At 37.0% G+C, this 18,131-nt stretch overlaps 1 protein-coding gene across 1 annotated transcript in view; it reads right to left on the reverse strand.

Moving 5' to 3' along the window:
• Positions 1-283: 283 nt before the first annotated feature.
• HS2ST1 (heparan sulfate 2-O-sulfotransferase 1) overlaps positions 284-18,131 on the reverse strand; it is an 83,432-nt gene continuing 65,584 nt past the window's right edge. The window contains exons 3-7 of the mRNA XM_075508453.1: positions 14,475-14,560; positions 10,117-10,255; positions 6,073-6,170; positions 4,702-4,859; positions 284-3,622 (exon numbers count right to left, since the gene is read on the reverse strand). Coding sequence (XP_075364568.1) covers positions 3,396-3,622; positions 4,702-4,859; positions 6,073-6,170; positions 10,117-10,255; positions 14,475-14,560 — 708 coding nt within the window. The 3' untranslated portion in view covers positions 284-3,395. The remainder of the gene's footprint in view (positions 3,623-4,701; positions 4,860-6,072; positions 6,171-10,116; positions 10,256-14,474; positions 14,561-18,131) is intronic.

Raw genomic sequence — 18,131 nt, forward strand, 5'->3', positions numbered from 1 at the left:
CTGCAGAATTATTATGGGAAGGTGCTAAAAACACTGTTGCTCTCCTCTCAACACTGCCCAGTGTATCACAAGTGCTCCAGGCATGCTGTGGTTGTGGCTATGTAGCTACCAGCGCAGCTGGACCTACCGCCATTATGCTGACTTCAAGAGTTTCAACAGGGCTACAGTTTTGCACAAAGACGGGGTGTTAATCCTGTACAAAAAGTACAGAACAGTATAACAAAACCTACTCTCAACTAATATATATATATATATATATATGCATATATATATACATATATATATATATATATGAGGATTTCACCACTTTTCAAATGAACTTAGCCCTGCAAAAAGCCAATCTCACTCCTGTGCAGAGACTACAGTGACTTCAGTTAAAAGATCCATGTTCAGGAGGCTGCATAGTAAGTTTACTGATCATACAACCTGCAACAAAAATCCATGTATTGCTGCTTTTCACTGTAAGTCATTGAGGGAAAATACACAAGATACATTCTGTTGATATACTGTAAAATATTTTTAATACCAACAATTTGGATTGTTTCCATTTCTGAATAGAAGATGAAAAGAGCAGGTTATTAAAAATCTGTAAAGCTCCTTTTCCTAAACTGTCTTTTAGGAAATCCAAGTTTGATAGTTCTGAATTCAAAGGATTCTAAAAAGTTCACAGTTGACCTAATGGTTACACTAGATATAAAAGTAGCCAGTCTTGATTCCTTCTGTGTTCCACAGACAGTAACGTTTTCAGAGTATGTCTGGAATTGTATGTACCTCTCCAATTGTAGCTAGCATTTTAAAAAAATACTCCTAAAATTCTTGTTTGTCTCAACCCTGTCTGTTAACAGCAAAGAACAGGAAGTGATATCTGATTAAATAAAATGTGTTTTCTTATATGAACTATGAAAAATATATTGCTCTTTTAAAAGTAAAAAAAATTGCATTGTTCTATTATTTTTGTTACTGGAGACTCATAATTAAGAAATTCTAAATCCTGGAAGGAAAAAAAAGGAACACAACTTTTAAAATTGCTTACAGAATAGAAGAGGTTTCTGTAGACCCTACCAAAATCAGTAGAAGGTTTGGCTATCTTTTTTCTTGTCAGTACAGAAGCATTTGTCTACACACCTATTTCATTACTTAGATGAATATTTTATGTTTTCACTTAGTAAATTCTTCTGCTCTCTTAGAGGTGCTCTTCTGAAGATTCTGAAGGAGACTCAAGAAGGTAAACTGATCCGAATTATTCTGAAGGCAAACAACACAGTCAAAATAATATCTAACATAAAGCTATCACTGAGTGGATAATCTTTCCCGGGATTATAAATATGCATTTTATTTCCAAAAAGTTACTGCTTTGTTATGGAAATTTTTAGATCTCCATTAGCTACTTCTTGTGTATGACTCCTCAGTTCCTTTCTTTAGCTAGGAAACATGTCTTCATGCGTGAACTAACACATCCTATTCCCAAACATGTTGGCATTATTAATGACGTCAATAGACAAGAACTAGAACAGGAAATCTTATGCATGGTTCATGCTATATAAATGGTAAGCTATCAGAAGGAACTTCCCTGATGATTTGGGAAGGACAAAGAGAGATCTATTTTTAAAATTCAAAGGGAAAAGTCCAAGAAAACAAAGAAAATGCAAGATGTACTTAACAGTCTCTCATTATCCTCTCTGTAATTGGGCTGTTGCTTTTGGCTGCAGACATCCAGTTCACAGACCATTTTCCATTTCCTTTGTTTTCATTACAAGAACAAGCCGGTTAAAGAAACTCCGCTTGGAAATTTTAAACTAAGCTTTCAGCATCGTCCCTTAGGAATTTAAACCTTTACCACCATTCCTTACTTTGTCTCCTCAGTGCCTTCCCCCATTAAACCCTGTGAAAAGCACTTTAAGAAAAGGCAGGTGTAAGATGTGTAAATGCTCAGATCTTTAAGAAAATTCAATAGGAAACAAATTCTTGTAGTTCGCCACTGCCATTTGCTATAATGCAGTGGCCCCAAACATCTGCTCTCAAATTTCAATTTACTTCATCTACCAGGTGTTTCACATTGTTAATAATGGCAACTCACAAATTTACAATAGTCACATAAGGCAGTTACATAAATACAATTATGTCAACCAAGTTCACTGCATCTTTCTCAACCAGACTACACATGACATTTTTCTTCTTTTCCTCTTACCATAATAAAAGGATGAAGACTACATTTCTGTAAAGAGAATCCCTGGACAACATTCTGGTGTTGAAGTCAGAGAGGTCACTGAAGTGCATTTCAGCAATGTCCAACAGTTAACTCAACCAGGAAGTAGAGGTGATGTTTCGCACTTCACACGTAACAGAACTGGTGCAAAAACCCCACTTTAAACTAGTTACTTTAAACCTTTTGGTCCAAATACATAAAATAAGCAGTATTTACAGCATTTTACTCCTTTTGTAAATGCAATGCTTTAAAACACGTTATAAAGCACCTTAGTAAAAATATTCTACAGGTAAAAGTATCGAAGTAGTAGGAAAACCCTAACCATACCACAGCTCACTAATGGAGTCATAATATGGATTCACCAATACCTCAGTTTACAATTATTACAAAGAATCCATGGAGAAACTTAATACTGAATTGACGATTTTTATACCACTGTGTAAGGATCAACCAGAACTGCAGACAATACCAACTTTCTCTGTAGTTTTCCCAACCTCAGTCAGTGGTGGTGGGGATAAAAAACAAAACAAAAACCCCACTGCTCCCGTTCTTTAATGTTTTACAAAATTAACATGGAAATGATGTTTTAATACTAATGATTAGTTGTAATTTTTTTAATAAAACCACATATATAAATATGGGCAATTTCAGCAGCAGCAGCATTTCTCAGCAGAACATGATTAACCATCCCAATTAATAACATGTGACATGATTCACAAAAACAAAGCACAGATGTCAACCAGTTATTAACACTACTCATATTGTATACAACCAAAATTTCCATGTTGAAAGCTGGGAAAAAGGATTTCCTCTTCACAGAAGTATAAATGAAAATAAATTGCTCTGAAAATTAAAAAGAGCATCAACAGAAGCATTTTTTGTTTGTTTCTATTTTCAACTAGAACTGCTGTGTATTAATTGCTCCGAATTAAAGTGTAGATTTCTTCAGGTAAAGGATATTAACTCCCACAGAATGTATTAGTTAGATAAAAGAAATGAAGCCTTTGCTTCTGGATTACCAACTTAATTAGCCAGTATCCAACGCCCTGGAGGTGATCCACAGCCCACTTTTCTCAGATCTATAAGGAAACGTCTTGGAGGTCTACAAGCAATCTAGTTTCCATGGCTGAGGACTAAGATGATGATGTGACCAAAGATTTAGGTCCATAAATCTAACAGTATAGTGTTCTTAGTTTGATTTAGGGTAAATCTTTTCATAGAAAAAGTTTTGAGCCAGAATATACAATTCTCCATCTTTTTCCCGAACTGCATGTGCTCTGACAAACTGAAATTGCTCCAGTGCAAATTCATAGAACTCATTCTCCATTTTCCAGATTTCAGACTGTTGTAGCTTGGCAATAGTTTCTTTTGTGGGAAGTTTTTTCTCAGTTGTTTTCCTAAGATGAGACTTCTTTCCTAAATGAAAAATGAAAGCAAGAACTTCGTTTTAAAGTTCACATGATTAAAAAATATTTACAGTCCTTTTATTTACAGAGTTTTATACTTTCAGCATGTTGATAAACTGCATTAGAAGTGACAGAATTTAATCCAGAATTTATTAACATAACATGCAGGGTTGGAAAATTGCAGTCTCTCTCACTAAATGTTAATGAATTTTGCATCAGTTCTTTCAATTCTTTCATCCTTATTCTAATAAACCCAGGGAATGAACACTTCATTTACGGAACACGATTACTCTACGTAATGTACTTGGAGCAAGATTGGTCTTTCAAAATTAATTATTTAGATGTTAATCTGGCATCAAATGTTAAGAATTTTACAAACTGCGGAGAAAGAGACTTCTTTCATGAGACAAAGGTGACCAAAATGACAGCATTTTCCCCAAGAAGTGCTATCTGTTGCTTTATAATAAACTTCTGAATACTACACATCCTTTATACATCAGACCCTTTTCTCCCTCTATTTGCAGATAGAAGCCCTGCTAAGATGGACTTTTTCTTCATCATAAGTTGCATGGCCAGCTCCTAGAAACCGAGCTACTAGCTATATTACAAACCTCTTACTATGGCCCCAGGCAGATAAACATGTACTTGGGCCTTTGTATCCCTTTGGCCTTTTTGCACAGCCAACCAGGTTGCATCAAGCACAGTTAATTTCAGCAGGGCTTCTGAGGAAATGGAAGTCTGCCACTACCAGCCATTTTACAAAACTGAAGTCCCTGCAAGACCTTTCAAAACTGTTCTGATAAACACATCACAATTTTTTAAGTGTGGTATACCTACACAACTGCCTTTACCCCAACCTTAAATATTTACAATCTGTGTAAGGCAGGAAGATACTTGGGCTGCCCTCAAAAATTTGTACCGAGAGTCTTTTAAAGAGTTTGTCTCTTCTGTAGGAACAGCAGCCAACTGAGAGGCAAACCTGGCAGAGACTCAAAACTATTCATGTAGGTCTAAAGAATTCACATTAAAAAAAAGTGATAAGAGGATGACAAAATCCATGGAATCCATGGAAATCAACCATGTAAATACCTGTCCGGTACAGTTCTGTAGCACCCCTGAAGAACCGGGGCAAAGCTGCCTCCAATAACATGATAAAGTCTTCAAGCTCTTCAGTAACTCCCACTAGGAAGTATTCATTAATCAGATTGTATTTGGCTTGTTCCAAAGCCCATCTGCTTCCCACATTCCTAAAATGACAGAGAACAATTACAGCAAGTTCTGGTGTCAGCCAACAATCCTTGGTCCCTAGATGGAGATTACTTCATAACAGGACATTTGTATAGGAAAGGCAAGACTCATTTCAAGTTATAACCATTCCTAACTTCATTTCCCTTTCCAGTTTCTCTCATCTGTGTTCTTATCTAAAAATTTGACTCCTCTAGTTGACTAATAACTCCATCCACAAAAAACCCCATGTATGTATATTGTTACTGCCTCTATTAATGCAATTTTTGGAGGATTTACATTTTCTCAATGTCAATACTAAAGTCTCCACTTTCACATTAGATACCAGAAATGGTTCTAGTAAGAACACACCTTCCCTTTTGCATCCTACAAGCATAATTCTGAACTAGAAAGTCATTGCACTTAATGGGAGGACTTCCCTACTGAACAACAGATAGAAATTAAACTGACATTTTTCCCTCCTTTTTATAGCGCGAGACAGGGTAAAAAGACAGGTTGAGAGTTCTTTCTTTCTTTGCTTCTCCACCTGGCCCAGGTGTAGATCGGTCTGACCAACAGCCACTGAAAGAGGAGCTCCCAAGTGGCCATTTACTTTGCTTATGTTTGGATGAACAGTACCTTTAACAAATAATTGCCCTTGATTTCACTCAGAATCCTTCAAATCGTCTATGTCTTTTTTTTTTTTTTTTAGTTTGCTAAAGAGTTTTTTAAAGTCTGTGCCATTGTTATAAAACATGCTGCATTGACAGATGGACACTATCTGTTTTTGTTTCAGTTTCTAGTAAGTAGCATTGACTACTGGATGTCTGGTTCAAGAAGATAAATTTATCCTGATTTCAATTATTTAACTCTCCCCAGAAACTCTAGGAGCTTGAACAAAATATCTCCATTCAGAAAGACAGATATTGTAGCCTGACATAAGAGAAAAGTGTCAAGACTCCAAATCTACAAAAATTATTTTTAAAATTGAAAACATCTGTTTTCCCTCATAGCACTGCTGATACAGTAACCTAACATATTGCTTGTTTAAAGAACTGCACGACTGTTTCACTAAAATGCATCTTCAAAAGAAAATACATTACTAAAGTACCTGCTGCTTCACTCTGTCCAGTCCCTCACACTTTCCCCAGCTGTGCCATATATTCAAATTTGTTAAGTGTAGATTTCAGCGCTGATATACTCCACTAGCAACTTAAGCTACATTTATCTCCCTACCAGCATTCGGAGCTGTGGCCACAGAAGAACGGAATTTGAAGCCAAAGTTTCTCTGGAGCACAGTCTGAACCTCCAGCTGCCACACATTCATCAAAGGTCTGGAACAAAGACAAAATTGAGCTGAGCTTTAAAATCTAGTATATGTATCAAACATCTCAACCTGGTTAGTTGCTAAATGTAGTGGGGACAGAAAAACATAAGATATGATGTGAAAGAAAAAAAAAAGGTTTTTTTTTCAAGTCTTGCTTTCACAGTGTTATTAGGAGGACCTATTTGTCTCATTTAGGTAGTATTTGGACAGTCTTATGATTAGAACTAATGACCAATTTGATCTTACCTGATATTTTTGATATACCTTTGATATAACCTTGATAAAGGCAATATGTCAAAACAAGCAAAGACAGTCAATAAGTGTTGGTATCATTATTTTTCCCTTATAAAAAAAGTCACTAAAGACACAGCGTCAAATGCTATCAGGATTTGTGTGATTCTGGAACAGCTGGATCTTTATATCATAGAACACTGTGCATTTTGTGTTTTAGATTAAACAACGTTCTATTACATTTTAAATATTATGACAAATAACTGCCATTACAGAGGCCAATTTGGTTTTGGCAATCAGAAGAAGTGAAAGCAAGTTGTTCACTGCATAACACAATATTCCATACAACATCGTTCTACACGGATAGACAGCTGTAGCAACACAGTTACAATAAGAACACCATTAGCATTGGAAAGAATTTGTAAATATTTTACCCAGTCACCAAAAAGTATTTGTTATAGTTCTAATCAAGATATAAGCCATGTATCTAGGATAGATTTTTAAAAAATTATTTAATAACAAATAAGTGATCACATGGACAACTTTTTAGACTGTTTCTTCTGTATAATTACAAGTTTCTGTTCAAAACAACTTGTAAAAATACATTTGCATAATTATTCAGTGTTAGAACAAGGACAACGTCCTTTGCTTCTATTTTGAGGAGAAGTTCCTGAGATAATCTGAAAAACTTACTGATACCAGGCCATAGCAGGGATTCACCTGTGGTGTCTTGGTTCACATTGCACTTTGAGTTTAGAATAGCTTGTGCATGTCACATATCACAGATAAAAATGCAGCTTAACTAGGAAAACAAGTCATTGGTATGCTTTCTCTAGCATAGTTCTCTCGAGAAATTCTGCACTGATCTATCATGAGTACTTTATAACATCAACATTACCTAGGAACTAAATTATTTAAATGTATCTCCTAACTTACAAATGTATATACTAAATATGAACTGGCATCTGTCAAAAGAAAGACTTCTTTGCTGATACATGCAGGTTATTTTATAGTTAATATGCAAAAGCAAGCAAGTAATTTTCTAAGTGAGGTGAAAGAGGACAGGCCTCCTTCTCCACTTCCTCTTACATACTTACCCTGACTACTCCATCCAGAGATTTTATTATAAGAAACACTTGTCTTTACAGACTCTGTTCTTGGAGCCAAGCTATCTATAACTTTGGAAGCACATGGAAATAGAAAGAAAATGAATTAAGAACTCCTCCATATAAATGCTGTAGTATGGACTGAGAGGGGGTGAGGGTGTAAAGTACATTGAGATTCCTTTCCACTTAATCCTTAATCCTCTTAGCCTGGAGAAAAGGAGGCTGAGGGGAGACCTTATCGCTCTCTTCAACTACCTGAAAGGAGGTTGTAGAGAGGTGGGGGTCAGTCTCTTCTCTCAGGTAACAAGTGATAGGACAAGAGGAAATGGCCTCAAGTTGCGCCAGGGGAGGCTTAGACTGGATATTAGGAAATTTTTCTTCACCAAGAGGGTTATCAAGCATTGGAACAGACTGCCCAGGGAAGTGGTTGAGTCGCCATCCCTGGAGGTATTTAAAGGACGTTTGGATGAGGTGCTTAGGGACATGGTGTAGTGGTGGTTTTGGCAGTGTTAGGTTTATGGTTGGACTCGATGATCTTAAAGGTCTTTTCCAACCAATATGATTCTGTGATTCTGTTAATAAAGGAACAACTGACTTCCATTAGAAAGATTGCATTTTTGACCTTCCCTGCTTTTCATTTGAAGAGCTCTTAGTGAATCTACTATAACACAGATTAGAATAGATATCAGTGTTACAGACACTGCAATTGAGTCAATCCACTGTTGAGCTTACTGAATTTTATATCTAATGTATGTAAAACTGACACCATCTATATATGTACAGTTTTCTTGGAAACACCATGGAAACATAGTATTACCTGATTTAAATGAAAGAAACCTTAAAACTTGGCATAGCAAATCGATTTCACTTCAAATGAACTAGAGATGCTTACAGAACAAGTTAAATCTGTATGGCAACAACTAAGTCTCAGACCTAAATAAAGTGGTATGATAGTGACAAAATGAAAAAAAAAAGCATCTTTAATAGAAAACCGTAAAATTATTAATGCAATGCATTACAAACATTACAAATAGGAATGCATTTCAACTTCTTCCAACAAATCAGAGCTTACAGTGCAGACTACCAGGCAGTAGCATTAGGGATTTTGGCTTAATGTTTCCCAGTGACTAACAAGGCTGTTCGGATTAGAATTCAAAACTAAAACAACACTCTTTTTATAAAGTTAAATTTCACTCTTTTTAGTAAGTATTAAGTCCTATAAACAGCTTGGACTTGGTAGCATGCTCAGCTTTCCAATTCATTGATCTCCACCAGCAAGGAATTCTACTGGCCAAATCATGCTCCTCATGAAAAGGAACGCAGGAGGCTACAAAAGATGAGATCCTCTCTCCCTTTTTAAAAATGCCTTTATGATACCATATCACCAAATCATCTCTGTAGCCAGTTCTATGAAGATACAGTTTTTAAGCTTAATTGCAGTTTGTTCTGCTTGAAGCTTTTCTCCACCTATGCTGTAGGGTGCCTGGATAAACTGACGTGCAGTAGCAGAAGATGGCGCCAAACCCTAAATAACAGAGGAGCAGTTAGTTATCAACTGGAAAGAAAAGAGGAATGGTCTGTTCCCAGTATCTAAATAACACTATTTGGGTGGGGGGAGCACACAAAATGATTAGCCGCATTTATTAGTTGTTGCGGTGTTTACAGACTAAGCTGTATTCAGTGTGATTTTTGCTTAGTTATTTTTTTCAATGTCTCTTGGTATTTGAGCAGTGCTACACTAAATTGTCAACATTACAGAGAAATTTCATCAATTTAAGAAAATATTGCCACTGAAATTTTAATAAGTGTTTGGCTCTGTGAAGTAAAAAAAACCCTTATGTTTTATAAAAGCTTCCACACTGTTCTAACTGTAGTTTTATAAACTATATTCATATACTTAATACCCTACTTTTCTTCCTGATTTAAGAAAACTCCAAAGCAACATGCTCCAACAAATGTCTTACTGCAAACCATGACAGCAGATGTATAAATTCTTTCTGGAATAAATATATTATGGAGCCTAAATGACATTGCCATTCTGAAACTGTATTGGTAATCAAGGTTCGAATATGCTAACCTGAACTATTCCTATAGCCACCTGAGACAGATGGAGGAAATACAGAAATGTGTGATTCATATGCCATAGTTTTCAAGCAGACTCTTTATACAATTCCATTGCAATATTTACATTAAAAAACCCCAACAACTGGGTTGCTAATTATAAAAAAGTAAACATCAAAGCCAAAGCATCAGCAGTTCTACAGCTTTTGGTAAAAAATGTATCTCTCAGTCTTCAACAAGAAGAGATATCGATTGCTTACATAGGAGGAGAAGCTTAACTTGATGCTTACAACTCTGCATACCTGAAAACATTTTTTAATTTTATTTAATTTTTTTTACAAACTGCAACATAAAGTGAATTTAGAAGGTTACAAAGAACATACTTAATGTTACACTCTGGTCCAGTGCGAACATGAAGGGGAAAATATAACTTACAAAGCCACCACCATCACCAAGGCTGATACAAGACCTATTCAGGTTTTACCAGGACATTTTTAAAAATTGTTTTCATATTGACTTTAGTAAGAACAACAGATAAAATAAAGTGTACTTTACCTTTTTATCCCCCTGTTTTCGCCTCCGTAGCCCTGGTCTGTAATCATCTCCAAAGCGCAGAAAGTAATAATAAGAAACCAGTCGTTCTATAGGATCTCTTATGACATTTATGTAAATTGGTTTCTTTTTAACACCAAATCTAAAGTAAAAGAGGAAAAAATATCTTTTAAAGGCCAAATCAAAGCTTCTCATCTAATACTTAAAAGCCTGTCTCTATTGATACAACTGAAATCTCTATACAGAGAAGATGATGGTGAGAGGAAGTTTAATGATCACTTCCTCTCATTCTCATATCCAGTGCGTTATGGCGATGTAAAAGTCAGTTCAATTTCAGTTTTCCTAGGATTGTGATTTTAGTTTTTTTCATTAGAGAAACAAACAAAACTGAAATTTTCTCACACAATAGATACTAACAATGTTTATACAACCATCCGGACTCAAGAAATGCTTCAATTAGCCCAGCAGCCACGTACGTGTTTACAGTAAGCACAAGGAATTTTGATATTGAGCTCTTGCCCTGCTGAGCTGGGCCATGCAATGCTGCAAGTGCTGCTCCTGCCAGGTGTCCAGCTGTCAGAGACACGAACTCTAACAGAAGGAAGACAGAGCTCAGAGCCCATCCATTACCTGGGTTGAATCCACATGGCTATGCTTATTAAATATAAGCCTAAGATAGTATCTGTAACCATATTAACTTCCCTATCTCAAGATACAATATTTTTCCTTAGACATTTACCCTAAGCTAATTTTGATTTACTGTGGTACAAACAGGAAGCTTGATGAAATGAGGTGGGAAGCTCATGGGACACACGAGAAAGATTTCAACCACCGAAACCGTTTTGTGCAAATGCTACCTTTCAATGATCTACATTCAAGACAGCTTTTACGATACATTTCTTGGTTTTATTTTCTTTTCCATTTGAGACATTACTGTGGCAAATAAATATGGTACCCAAACGTTAAAGAGGTTATATCACAATGGAAATTGCAAGTGTGTCAAGTGCCCTGAAGTAAAGCTAGGAGCTGGAAAATTCTCTTCTCTTCCCATGCAAACTGGGAAAGTGTTCTGCATTGACAGAGGGCCATTCAAGCCTCCTAGCTTGGCTAAAACAGAAAGTGCTTGGAGTTTTAAGATGCAGTACCATTATTGTTAAAGTGGTACTCTGTAAATTATAATACCAGATACGGCTCATATGAGGAATCTTAAGTTGAAAAGCTGAAGAACAGAAACATAAAATAAGCAGCAGAAAAGAGGATGTTAGGAAAAAAAACCCCACAACCCACAAAAAAAACCCCAAAACCCAACAGTTAAAAGGCATTACTTCAGGAAAGACCAGAACTACAGATACTGAAATTGTTAAAGGCTACAGAAAGAGCAACTGATTCTTCAGATGTTGCCAGCAGAGTACCAATGAATCAGACTGTAGCAGTTAAAGGCGGCATTGCTGACGTCTGTCTTTACACCAGCTCTGACTCCCCAAAGTCCACAAAAATAGGAGTGTGTGACTGTTTCAACCATTTTGATGCAAAGTCCTGACTTTGCACTGCACCCTCTTTCAGGTCCACTGAAGTGCCTCAGACATACACGTGTCCCTTTCTACAGACTCTACTGCAAGTGCTGTAGAAGGCTGTAACAAGCCGTTTTGATACAGTAGCAGCCTCAACCAATAATATGTATCTGTGGGTTAAATGAAGGCGTCAAAGCCCTTGGAAATGTTTGTGCTGGATTGTACATTCATATGGATTTGCACATGGCCTCGCAAAACTAACTTCAGTTACGACAGCATAAGCCACTTATTTTTGTAACTTTATTAATGATACTGATTTGGCAACTGTATTGTCAGATAACTTTTTTCCCAACTGTTTACCAGAGAAAATAGGGAATAAGGGTGGACCAGAAATTTAAAAAAAAGAGGGGAAAAAAAATTGAACTTTTATTACTGTAATTTCTACATGGATGGGTTATGATAACCTGTCCTCAATACTGTAAGACATCGATTGAATCCAGTACTTTAAGCTTCAGCATAATTTAAGAGGTACTTCTGATATTTGACAGCTGACCCAAGTCTGATGTCTGCGTATAAGCAGGCATAGACTTTTCTGAAATACTTCACACTTCTCAACTACAAGAATGTTCACTACAAGAACATGCCTCACAGCCTTAAAAGTGTGGGCCTTGCCAAGCACAACCAGAGTATTCAAGATATTATTTTAATAATGAAACCCAAAGTATGAGAAAGCAAGCTGTTGTGGGAAAAAAATAAACCATTTAGGTGAAAGGATAACAAACAACAAACACAAGGATAACACAGTCCTGGAGGGAAGACACAGATGAGAGAAATCTGTGAAATTGCTTAGATGCTTTCTAGATATAAAATAATTATTTTAGTTTAAAAAGTTCCAGTCTCTGAAAATGTTTTCAGCTTTATGAATTGATTAATGTATAAAATAACATTCACCTTTGCTGTTCCAAAAAGCTGCTATTCAGTTCAAGGGTTTATTAATGTTGCAGCATTTTAACTTTAAAAAGGCAGAAAGGAAGCTGATGAAATTTGATACATTTTATTTTATTTATTGATTTGCACTTCAGACTTCTTGTCTATTACTTTTTGTAAACTTCAAGCTTTTACTTGGTGCCATTGGTAATTTCCAGCTACTACTGTAGCTTTTAGCATTTTCTATTATATAGTATATTGTACTGGGAATCCATGAAGCTCTCACTTCCCCTTCCCATTTTTTGTAATAAAAAGAGAGAATTAAAAATCAGTGTACATAACAGAATGAATAATTAAAAGCACTGACTAAACAAAAGAAATTCTTACATACAAAAAACTCATTTCATTAAATAAATGTTTTAATACACAGAAATAGAACATTACTGAGGATTGACCAGCAGCAAAAGGAAAAAGTAGTGGTTACCGTTGTTTCTGCAGTCAAATATGCTGAGATCTGAAAAATCCACTTTCAATTTGAAACCATTTTCTGCATGCTGCAAGTGCAAAATGAAGCACTGCCTAGTAAGCATCTTAAGCAAAACTGACTTGCCAGTTCAAGGCGAGGTTTCACAAGACTGAGCTATTGAGGATTAATGCTTTAGAACCAGAAGCAAAAATAAGACAAGAAAAGAAACACATGGAAGCAGGAATACAGATATGAACCTGAACCTTTAAAGTCACTGGGAGGATTTTTACCTCATTTTCTTTTAAATTAATTTTAGAAGTAGCAGGATTTAACTCCACAAGAATTATTTCAATGCTTTTTACAGCAAGTCAAATTACTATAGGCCAGAAAACTGCTTTAAAATATAACCTTTAATACTTTGATAAACTGTAAAGGGATACTCTGATAGAGAAGAACTACACAGCTTAACAGGCAGGTGGTATTACTTGTTAGATGAAACATATTTGAGAACAGGTGTGCTGGTTTTGGCTGGGATAGAGTTAATTTTCTTCATAGTAGCTAGTATGGGGCTGTGTTTTGGATTTGTGCTGGAGACAGTGTTGATAACACAGGGATGTTTTCGTTATTGCTGAGCAGTGCTTACACAGAGTCAAGGCCTTTTCTGCTTCCCACCCCACCCCACCAGCGAGCAGGCTGGGGGTGCACAAGGAGCTGGGAGGGGACACGGCTGGGACAGCTGAGCCCAACTGACCAAAGGGCTGTTCCACACCATAGGACGTCACGCTCAGCATATAAAGCTGGGGGAAGAAGAAGGAAGGGGGGGATGTTCGCAGTGATGGCGTTTGTCTTCCCAAGTCACCGTTAGGCGTGATGGAGCCCTGCTTTCCTGGAGATGGCTGAACACCTGCCTGCCCGTGGGAAGGAGTCAATGAATTCCTTGTTTTGCTTTGCTTGCGTGCACAGCTTTTGCTTTACCTATTAAACTGCCTTTATCTCAGCCCGTGAGTTTTCTCACTTTTACTCTTCCGATTCTCTCCCCCATCCCACCAGAGTCAGCAAGTGGCTGTGAGGTGGTGAGTTGCTGGCTGGGGTTAAACCACAACAACAGGTATCTTCAGCTTCCCAGAATGGGAAGCCAATCCTAAGGCAGAACAGCCAGTGTTCCAGAGAAAAGCCAGGATTTTCAGTATAACAAGCTTGTAATTCAGACAAGTAATACTAAGCCTAGCATATAAATAGTTTTGAAATGAGACTCAGCTACATTTTATCATGCAAAAAGACAAGAGAGAACTGTGAAAATCAAAACCAAATATTGCTCATCATAGGAATTTCAGTGTGGGAATTTCTCAGAACTGCAGTTGTCAGACTTTCATCACTAGAGGGCACTAATATCCCAGCTGGAGCCAAGCGACTGAAACGACTATGCTACTCAACAGATAAATCCAAGGGTAACATACTTTGCAAAGTCCAAATAAGATACATGTCCATGGTAAAATCCTGGTTTCATTTCCTTCCAGGAAGTCACATTCTTCACAAATCGGACCTGTAAGAGTAGACAGGAGAAAGTGTTTCTGTACAGCTGGAACACATTAAGCTTCCCCATACATGGTGTTTTCTGGTTTGTAAGTAAAATCTTATAATGCATTAGGAAAAAAAAAGTCTATTTTGAATATTACCAAAGAATTTGTGCCAGCTAAAATAGACTTTTCTGCAAGCATACATATGACTCATTTTAGATCATCATAATTTAATGATCAGAAACTAAACAAAAGCAGAAAACAGCAATCAGAAGGGCAATTCAAAGAAAGCTACCACAAAAACATTAGCAAGACAAACGTTTAAGTTTTTGTCAGTCCATTTTATTTGTAATTTGAAAGGAATGCGGAATTCCCTCAGCAATAAGTAGAAATGCAAGTACACCTTTGATGGAATTGTCTGATCTCTATTTAGTCCCTCAAATAAAAGTGTACCAGGTTTACAAGCATGTTCTTGGACCTATTTTATTGGGGCATAAGAAAAAAATCTGATGGTTCATTTGCTTCCCCAACCCAGAATGCAGTGCATGATTAATCCAGAAATTTTGTATGTGTATACAGTGTAAATTAGATCTATAGTTTACCATTTTGAATAGTTACCTTAAGACTAACATTTCAGTGAAAATTCCATGTTAAAGCTTGAAGTAGCCCTTAAACAAGGGCTGATAAAGCAGTTATTGGCAAACTTCACAAAAACAGGAAAAACTTTACATTTCAAAGATAAAAACAAAATAAGATACACACCCCAAACCAGAAAGTATGATCGAATTAAGTGGGACATGCAAATCCTGATATAGCTTGGCTTTATTAGATGAACAGAGTATTTTAACATCAAAGCATTTAACTCTTGAAAGTTACTTCAAAACTAGTGAATTGGATAATAAAGAAAAGGTGATAAATTTGTACTGCCTGAGCTGTCTGACAATGATATGCCATTTCTGAAGCTAGAAGCTGAGAATTAGAAGACAGCGTTCCCTGCACATCTACATCTTTTCTGTTATACAGTGACACAGATGACCATGAAGATACTGAGGTGATACAAAAGAGTCAAAAAAGGAAAGTTTGAGAGCTCAAGACAACACACTAACATTCTGTAAGGTCTAATGGATTTAGAGTGTCCTGAAACATGATATTTATTATTTATTATAATCAACCAATTGAGGATTTTAAGAGGCAAGACTGGCCTGCTGCTATTTCTTCAAATGTGCAAAACTTGCAATCTGGGATTTAAGAGGCTGATAAACTTTACTTATTTCTTCAAACACTGGCTCTTGGACTCTCAGGTAAAAGAAACAGATATTACGTTTTAATAACAGGCAGCATTCATTTTTTCAGCATATAAGTTTCACAGTCTGTGGATTTCACAAGTTAAACCATAGATTGCACACGAAAATTGTGGCAAATTTGGCTGAAAAGCACTGCACAATGTTATATGATGGTGTTTCATAAACTGCATTGGCTTTCTGTCTGGTTTTGTCCACAGCACAACCTGATAATGTATCTATGAGACTTTGAATCCAGTTGAACTACCTTTACTGCTACTGAAACAAACCACACTTTCGTTGACTGTACCTTTCAAAGATTAATGACAAGATATTTTCAGCGGAGAGCCTCAGCTATGAATATTTCTATACCTGGGAAAGAAGTTTCCGAAATGCAAAGTATGTATTATCCTCCCTTCCCTCACCCCCAAACCCCAAAATGTCACAGTTGGTTGATACAACTCTGCAACTAAACCAGTTATGCTATGTGCTGTGTGTAGTGCAGATGCATATGAAAGTGTACATTTCAGTTACGTTTCCATGAACAAGCTTTCTGATGCACCAGCTAGACTTCAGTTTCTAATAGACTAGGACTAGACACAGGGAAAGATTATGTGCAAAATCCCAAGGGTCAGTTCTGTCTTAGATCCCCATGCCACCATCTGGCATCAAACCTCAGATGTTGCAGTAATAGTTAAAAAAATCCTTTACTGTCTTTTTCTTACAATGTCGTCGTCTGCTAAGGAAATCATTTTTATGAACATAGGATGGATGTTCTAGCCTTTTATTAACTTAAACGCCAGGCAAACTAAGAGAAGGCTAGGAAGGTTTTAAAACAGCTGTGACATTTACCTCTGCCTTAAGATGGACCAGCAACATGCTGTGCCCCTGAGAATTTAAGTTTTTAACACCTATAACTAGCCTGCAGGCAAGAGATTATTCCCCCCCCCACACCAGTTTGCAGCATTCCAAAAATCAGAATTGTTCCAGGTCACAGACAGCCTAATGAGTCTGGATTCACATATTTTAGGGCAGATGAATATTGCTTGCTGCTTCATACTGTTAAATAGGATCAATTTTACCTTTCTTTTCAGGGCTTAGCAGATAGTGGAGCTTTCAAGAGACCAAGTAAGCTTCTCCATCTGAACCTAACTGAATAAAATTTGAGGTTACTTTAAAAGTTCAGATAGAAGTGAATGGAATTCCTGTGAAGTTGTTTCATGGTGCTTTTATATAATCAGCTACAAAGTTGCTTCACAGCCTTTAGTAAGTGAGAAATCAGCTGAGCTTCCCTGAATTAAAAAGCCAGATCAAACGTACTCTGGGGGCGTAAGATGTCCTGAAAGGTAAGTTAAATACATTCAGTTTCTAGGACGATAAGAATTTAAAACAAGTCCCAGTGAGCCAAAAGGAAAAAGGCAAAAAAAAACCAAAAAAACCCCCCAGCGTACTTGGTCTGAGCAAAAAGCCCTGGGAAATCTGTGCGTGCAAACCAAAGTGATGTTGTAAGCTGTCAACTCTGTCCACTAACTGCTTCTACCCATCCCTCTTCTCTACAGTCTGAACACACACATACACACCCTCTGTCCCCAAAGGGTGGTATGGTCGTTACCCTGTGGCCTAATGTCACATGGACTTTTGGATGTCAAAAAAGCCTCAGCTTTTCATGTCATACATTCTAGTTTTGTTTGTCAATTACTGAATAACTGACTTAAAATTACAAATAACTGGGGGGATGAATATCACACGCCCAGCCTGGTGAGGACACATGAGGATTTTCCATTTGAACTACAAAAAAGGGCTCTCAAGTAAGACCGAAGACCAATATAGTGTCCCCATTAAAGGAAATCACAGATTCAGATTTAAAGACCAAGCATGATGGGATGACTCAAACAGAATCCTTCTGCAGGAAGGCACTGGTATCTTAGCTATCCAAACTGTCATACAAGCTAATAACTTATAGTTAGCTCTAAATCAGAGGGTCAGGAACGCTGGAAACAGGCTAGCAGCACACCTTTGGCTGCATTCCATGAGAAACCACGAGCAAGCTCAAGGCAAGGCCAGCTGAGAAGCAATTTTGTGAGGTGGTGAAAAGGCAGAGTTCACCAGTTCAGCCACAGTACAGCCAGGATACCTGCCTCGCAGAACAGTTCTTTCTCAGAAGGAAAAATACAATTGGCACATGTACAGCAGTGGACACTAGTACTCACTAGGCCATCTAACTCCAAGAGAAAAATTCTTAAATGTTCAGGAGCACATGACAGTACTTCCACTTCTAACAGAGTCACTGCAGCCTTTTACTTGTTCCACTTCTGAC

Source organism: Mycteria americana, chromosome 7, assembly GCF_035582795.1.
Source record: "Mycteria americana isolate JAX WOST 10 ecotype Jacksonville Zoo and Gardens chromosome 7, USCA_MyAme_1.0, whole genome shotgun sequence".
Classification (NCBI taxonomy): Eukaryota; Metazoa; Chordata; class Aves; order Ciconiiformes; family Ciconiidae; genus Mycteria; species Mycteria americana.